The sequence below is a fragment of the Nelumbo lutea genome, chromosome 2, assembly GCF_056320005.1.
Source record: "Nelumbo lutea isolate HS-2025 chromosome 2, American lotus-T2T, whole genome shotgun sequence".
Taxonomy (NCBI): domain Eukaryota; kingdom Viridiplantae; phylum Streptophyta; class Magnoliopsida; order Proteales; family Nelumbonaceae; genus Nelumbo; species Nelumbo lutea.
This window is the reverse complement of record NC_142685.1, coordinates 64,644,650-64,651,322: the sequence shown is the minus strand read 5'-3', so window position 1 is coordinate 64,651,322 and position 6,673 is coordinate 64,644,650. Positions and strand designations below refer to the sequence as shown.

The 6,673-nt window shown below is 37.4% G+C and overlaps 1 protein-coding gene across 1 annotated transcript in view; it reads right to left on the bottom strand.

Moving 5' to 3' along the window:
- Positions 1-2,311: 2,311 nt before the first annotated feature.
- LOC148871217 (Thioredoxin family protein) overlaps positions 2,312-6,673 on the bottom strand; it is a 29,508-nt gene continuing 25,146 nt past the window's right edge. Inside the window, exons 11-12 of the mRNA XM_088969272.1 lie at positions 2,696-2,753; positions 2,312-2,563 (exon numbers count right to left, since the gene is read on the bottom strand). Coding sequence (XP_088825398.1) covers positions 2,471-2,563; positions 2,696-2,753 — 151 coding nt within the window. The 3' untranslated portion in view covers positions 2,312-2,470. The remainder of the gene's footprint in view (positions 2,564-2,695; positions 2,754-6,673) is intronic.

Genomic DNA, 6,673 nt, shown 5'->3' with positions numbered 1-6,673 from the left:
TCTTCAAATCGGATACCACCCCTAGTTGGAGTAGCAGTTTTTGTTCATACCGCCATGAGGCACCGATGGGATGACCTGGTTTTAAATTGTTTTTTTCTTTATCATTTTAAACGTACAAAACTAAAATGCTTTTTGTGAAAATCAAACCCAAGTTTCCTGCATGAATGGTAAGAAGCTTCAAATCTTTACCACATTGAACAATTTATTAGAAATGCATGGGTTTTAAATTTCAAATATGAGAGACTTAGAACTATATCAATTCAGAAAAATTAAAAATAATAATTAATTGATCATTAAAATTAATATTTTAAATATTAATAAGATTTATATTGTGTTCACTTCCAATGAGATTTTTATTGGTTTTTTGATATGTGAATGCATGTTTTTTCTTTATTCTTTTATTAATCTTTAGCATTTCTTAAGTGAATCTAAATATGGTACTTTTATAGAACCAGTCCCAAACCCAGATAAAGGAGGGTGCAACCATCACTAAAACTTTTACCAAACTATACATGGTGTCCATAATTTAATAATAGATATGGCACTAAACAAAAAGGAATGGTAAAACAGGATTCATGTAACCACCCCCATATATTGACATTTTTTTTTATTTATTACATGAGTTTCCTTGCTTACCTGTGCGTATCTTGATTTTTGAACCATATCTTCGCATTTCCTAAGCCTATTTTAAATTCCTAATACATCTCTTAAAATTGCCTTCATGATACTCTTTGCACACTTCATATCTAGGGGTGTCAATTGGATTGGATTTGGTCCAATCCGATCTAGTCCAATGTGAGTCCATTATAAATGGATCAGGTCCAATCCAATCCAATGAATCTTTTGGATCATTTTGTACCGGTCCAATTCAATGTCCGGACCATCCAATCTGTTCAAATCCGTTTTGATTTAGACTGGTTTCAACCCAAACCCGATCGATCGGCACCAATATTCTTTATCTTATTTCAATGGACAGATATTGGCTTAATCCAACCCAGTACAATATAAATTTATTACGAAGGGATCAGGTCCAATTCAATCTAATATATATTTGGACCGGATTGGTCCAATCCAATATATCTTGTTGGTCCATCCAACCCGTCCAAATTGATTTTGAACTGGACAGGGTCCAATCCAAACCGGTCCGTTGACACCCTTATTCGGATCTAGCTTGCTGAACCCTTGGGGTTAACTAAATTTTGACATGTCAACAGGCCTTACTTAACCTAAACCTTCAACGGCCTATTCCCTTGATAAAACCACTGGTTACTGTTCTTTATTTATTTTTTCCGAAAACATGAAAACAAAACCCATGAAAATCCCTTCCACTTCTGACAATCCTCTACTGACGCTTATGTGCCTGTTTGGAAGGGCTTCCATGCAGTGGCTTCTAGCCTTCTAGTGTTTATATGAACCAGAAAACTTGAAAACTGAAAATCATGAAGCACTGATTGGTAAAAATATGGAAAGCTGAAAATAAGCTTATATGAGCCTAAAAAACGACTTTCTGATAAAAATATTGTAAGTAGCTTTTCGAAGAGGCTCTGTCACCACACCAATAGAAGCCCTCCCAAACAAGCTCTAAGAAGAAAACAACGTTTGAATGTGAGCCATCCGCTGGCGCTGATCACTAGAAAATCTAAAATAAGCAAGGAATTAAAAAGCAATTGATATGCAACCTTAATGAATAATTTATTAAAATATATACATAAACTGATACACATTTACATACCTGTACGTATTAGTAATCTAGTATTATGTATGTATGATACATTAGCTGCTTTATCAAAAAATTAAAATACTTGTCTAGCATATGGTGTAATGGAGACAACACCATAAACTTCTAGAAAAACCACCATGAGACATTAACAACCTAAAGAACTATTCTTACGATTTTCGTGTTGAATGTTGAGTCAATAACCATTTCATTATTGATAAAGAAGCAAAAGACCACCCAAGTGAAACGAAATTCCAACACACCAACTCATGGTGGCTCAGTTGGGGATGGGCTACCCCCCCCCCCCCAAAAAAAAAAAAAAGCGAAATTCCAATACATGTATTGAAACCCAATATACTCAATCCACAGATACCAGAAATCAGTTAATGGAGAGAGTGAAATTTCAATTGACATGCCATCCTTGAAGCAAATTTTCAATATAAACCAACACTTGTCTCCTTCACTAGAGAAGATTGAAGGTTTATTTTCTCTATGCATTGTAAAACCAGCTGCTGTTAATGTACAGGATTCATACATATGAGCCTATGCGTGTGAAAACCTACTTCACTAAATACACTACGATCAAGGATATCATTTGATGTGGGGAAAAAACATTACTATATTAATCATAGTGAAGCTTGTAGAAGGACCTTTTTTCCTATCATCAATGCTTACATGTAAAAATGTTCATAAGTATATGGTGAATCATATACAAGTGCACAAATAACCTCAAATTCTATAGGCAAGCTATTCTTAGGGAAGAGCATAAGTTGCTCTGAGGTACTCTACAATTTCTGCACTTTCAAACATTTTTACTCCAGTGTTGGGATCCTCTAAATAAGGTACCTGTCCAGCGAAACATGTTAAAATCCTCTAATTAAGAACATGGAATCTCAAAAGGAAAGGTATGATGGAGTTAGGAAACAACAAGATAATCTACACAAATATCAAACACCAAAATATTGAAAAGAAAGATACCTGAAAATGCCCTGCTTGCTGATATAGTATCTGCCGTTTTGGGCTGCCACGAGCACAGCTACAAAACAACTTACATTAATACACCAAGGAAATATTTGTAACATGTACATATACATATACATTAAGCTCATATATTATGAATATAAAATAGAAAAACAATAGCTATTAGGCATAAAGTGTAATGCACAACAAAAATGCATGGAAGACCTTTCTAAAAAATATGGTCACAAGGAGATAAGCTAAACTTAGGTTTCTTAAAAAAAAGCGTATGTACCATCATTATTGAATGAAATAGGGATAACACCTCTGAATCAGGTCTGAAGCTACTAGTTGTCTCATTGGGCATAACACACAAGACCATTCTATTTGACATTGCTTCTCCTAGGTTTCCCTTGCAGATTGGATATTTAATAGTTCCAACAAGCTTGGTGCATTTTCTACCATGAGTTTGATGCTAATAAGCATCCATGGAGACATCTTATTACATAAAGGACCTCTCTTTCCCAAGGGCCTTTAGTTTCACAGTGGTTCATAGCAATCTGATGTTTAAATGTACTGATAAAACCCAAGGTATTAGACTTTTGAATCATGTGCTAAGAGGTGAAAATAAAGGGTCAAAATGACCACCAAAAGATGCTGGAGAAAGAGGTTGTGCAGGGGCTGACTGAGACTGATAAGAAAACACCTAGTTTTCCTTAATGGGCCTGGACAGACCAGTTACTATGCCCATCTTTTAGCTTCCAAGTTGTCAGTTCGTCATGTAACTTACTCATAGGAGGCATTTAGTCCCCTTATTTATAAAGAAAGAAAGCAGGCACAGTTGAATGCTACTTTTACATTATTTTTAGTTCTATTAGCATAGTATCTTTATTTGTCTTACAGATTATAGTTTTCAAGGCACCAAGGCAAGGCTAGGCAATAGAAGAGCACCTTGTCATCTACTCACTTGGGTGGATGCGTAGGCAATGGATTTAAAAAGAAAAAAATATCTTGAATCCTAAGTAATTGCCTAGGTTCCTTAGCAACCAACAACCATCTTTCACTAGTAATTATCAATAATCTTCATAAAAATTATAAAGTCAGATTAAAACAGAGAGAATCAACACATTTTTTATTTGGTAACATCTAACTCTATTGATTTGAAAAAAGTATTGGATATTTGGATATATTTACAAGAATGATAAAGTGCCAAGAACCACAAAGTGGTCACTTGTCCCCCTTTTTCTATTCCCCCAAAATGTTTAAAATCATGTTACCCATCAGGCCATCATAGAAAATCAACATATTCATGAAAAGAAAAAGTACAGAAAAGAAAATTCAAAAAACATAGGAATTGAGCCCCTTTTTTGTCCTAGGAAAAGAATAAAAAAGGGTACAAGATGAAAAGAAGAAGAATGCCTTGATTGGACAGTTTAAAGTTCTTCCTTGTTTATTGGTTCAGGTTTTTGAAGTCTCCAAGGGTTCAAGACAGCATACCAACATTTATGCATTGAAACCTAACAAATAAGAAAATAATATAAAGAAATGAGCATATAAACCCACAAAATGAATAATCTAGTATACTATTTTTAACTATTATCTCAAGAAATAAAGAATGCAAAAACATTTTATGGAACCACAATAAAAGGAAGAGAAAACAGAGAAGAAGCGGAGAAAAGAGAGGAGAGCGGAGAAAAGAAAAGAATGGACCAAAAAACCAGGGCTGGCAGCACCTCTGTTATGTTTTATAATAGTGACATAATAAAAATAAAAAGAGGGTAAGATGACACTAATGCCCATACCGTATATACAAAGATAAATACTCAACACTCCCCTCAAGTTGGGACAAAGATATCTATCATGCCCAGCTTGTCAGAAAGGTAATTATGCTGCAAATGATGAAGCCCCTTTGTAAACACATCTACTAATTGTTCTTTGGAACTGACAGACGGTACAGACGGTATAGACGGTACACACCTCCCCACTTTAAAGCTACCAGAAGTTCAGGACTGTTATCAGTCTTGAACCCTAATGAATCTCAGGATCGAAGATAAGAAGGAAGAAAGAGGAGAGAAGAGAAAGAGGGAGGAAAAGCAGTAGAACACAAGGGTTGAAAGGAGGAGCAGAAGCTTAATGTTCTGCTGCCGCCACTTTAATTAATATTTATAGGTTATGCTCATTACATGGAAAGGACAGATCTGCCCTTAGACTTTACATAACAAATAGAGTAAAACAAAGACTGAAATAAATAACAACTGAAACAACTAAATGACAAATAGCTAACCCTAGGCAGACTAGAACATCTTCTACCCTACGAACACAGTGGGACCGTAGCTGTGGGGTCCACATCAGTGTTCTCTACACTCCCCCTCAAGTTGGGAATAAATGCTTATCATTCCCAACTTGGATAGATCTGCCTCTAGCTTCTTCCGTGACACATCTTTAGTGAGGATATCTGCCAGTTGCATATTGGAGGTGATGTATGGGAGACATACTTCTTGTGATGAGACCCTCTCTCATACAAAGTGTCAATCAACTTCAATATGTTTAGTCCTGTCATGCTGCACTGGGTTGTGTGCTATATTAATAGCTGCTTGATTATCACAATACAGCATCAGGGGCTTCTCATACTCAATACCCAACTCCTCAAGTAGTGATCTCAGCCAAAGAATTTCAGCCACTCCATTAGCCATTGACCTGTACTCAGCTTCAGGATCAAGAGACAAAACTTTGTTTCTTACTCCGCCAAGAAACCAGGTTACCTCCCACAAGAGCACAATATCCAAAGGTAGACCTTCTGTCATCAACACTCCCAGCCCAATCGGCATCCGTATAGACTTCCACCTTCATGTGGTCATTGTTCTTGAACAATATACCTCTACCCGGGCATCTCTTTAAGTATGCTAGTATTCTTTCTGTTGTTAGAAGGTGCGTGGTTCTAGGAGAATGCATGTACTGACTGATAACACTAACGGCATAACTGATGTCTGGTCGGGTAAGGCATAGATATAGGAGCTTTCCCACTAACCGCTAGAACATAACTTTGTCTTCAAGCAGCTCCCCACTCTCTGCATTAATCCTGTGGTTCTGTTCAATAGGTGTATCTGCAGGTTTGACACCTAACTTTCCAGTTTCAGCCAAGAGATCTAACACATATTTCCTCTGAGAGACAAAGATCCCCTGCTTAGATCTAGCAACCTCAATGCCCAAAAAATACCGTAGTGCACCCAGATCTTTCACCTCAAACTCTTGATGAATGAGCTGTTTGAGGGACTCAATCTCATGGTTGTCGTTTCCTGTTACCACAATATCATCAACATAAACTGCAAGTAGTGTCAGTGACGACTCCACCCTCTTGATGAACAGTGTATGATCTGACTGGGCCTGTACATAACCGAACTTCCCAAGGGCTAGTCTGAATCTGTCGAACCAAAATCTAGGTGACTGCTTCAAACCCTACAATGCCTTATTGAGCCTACAAACTTTCTTACCTGCCTCTGTATCATAGAATCCAGGAGGTAATTGCATGTAGACCTCTTCCTGCAAGTCCCCATTCAGGAAAGCATTCTTAACATCCATTTGGTACAAAGGCCAAGTGTAGCTTGCTGCAAGAGATAATAGAACCCGAATGGTGGTCATCTTGGTTACCGGGGCAAATGTCTCCAAGTAATCTATACCATAAGTTTGAGTGAACCCCTTTGCAACTAGCCGAGCTTTGTACCTCTCAATGGAACCATCCGCATTATTCTTCACAGTAAATACCCACCTGCATCCAACTGGTTTCTTTCCTTTGGGCAAGTCAACTAGCTCCCAGGTATTATTTTTCAACAGGGCATCCATTTCAACTTGCATTGCACCTCTCCATTCCGAGACTGGTAGGGCTTCTTGCACTGTTCTCGGAATAGGGACATCAGCAACAGAGGTGAGATAGGACCTGTAGGAGGGAGATAGGCGATCATAGGACAAAAACTGGGAGATGCAGTGGGCTGTAGATGTGGT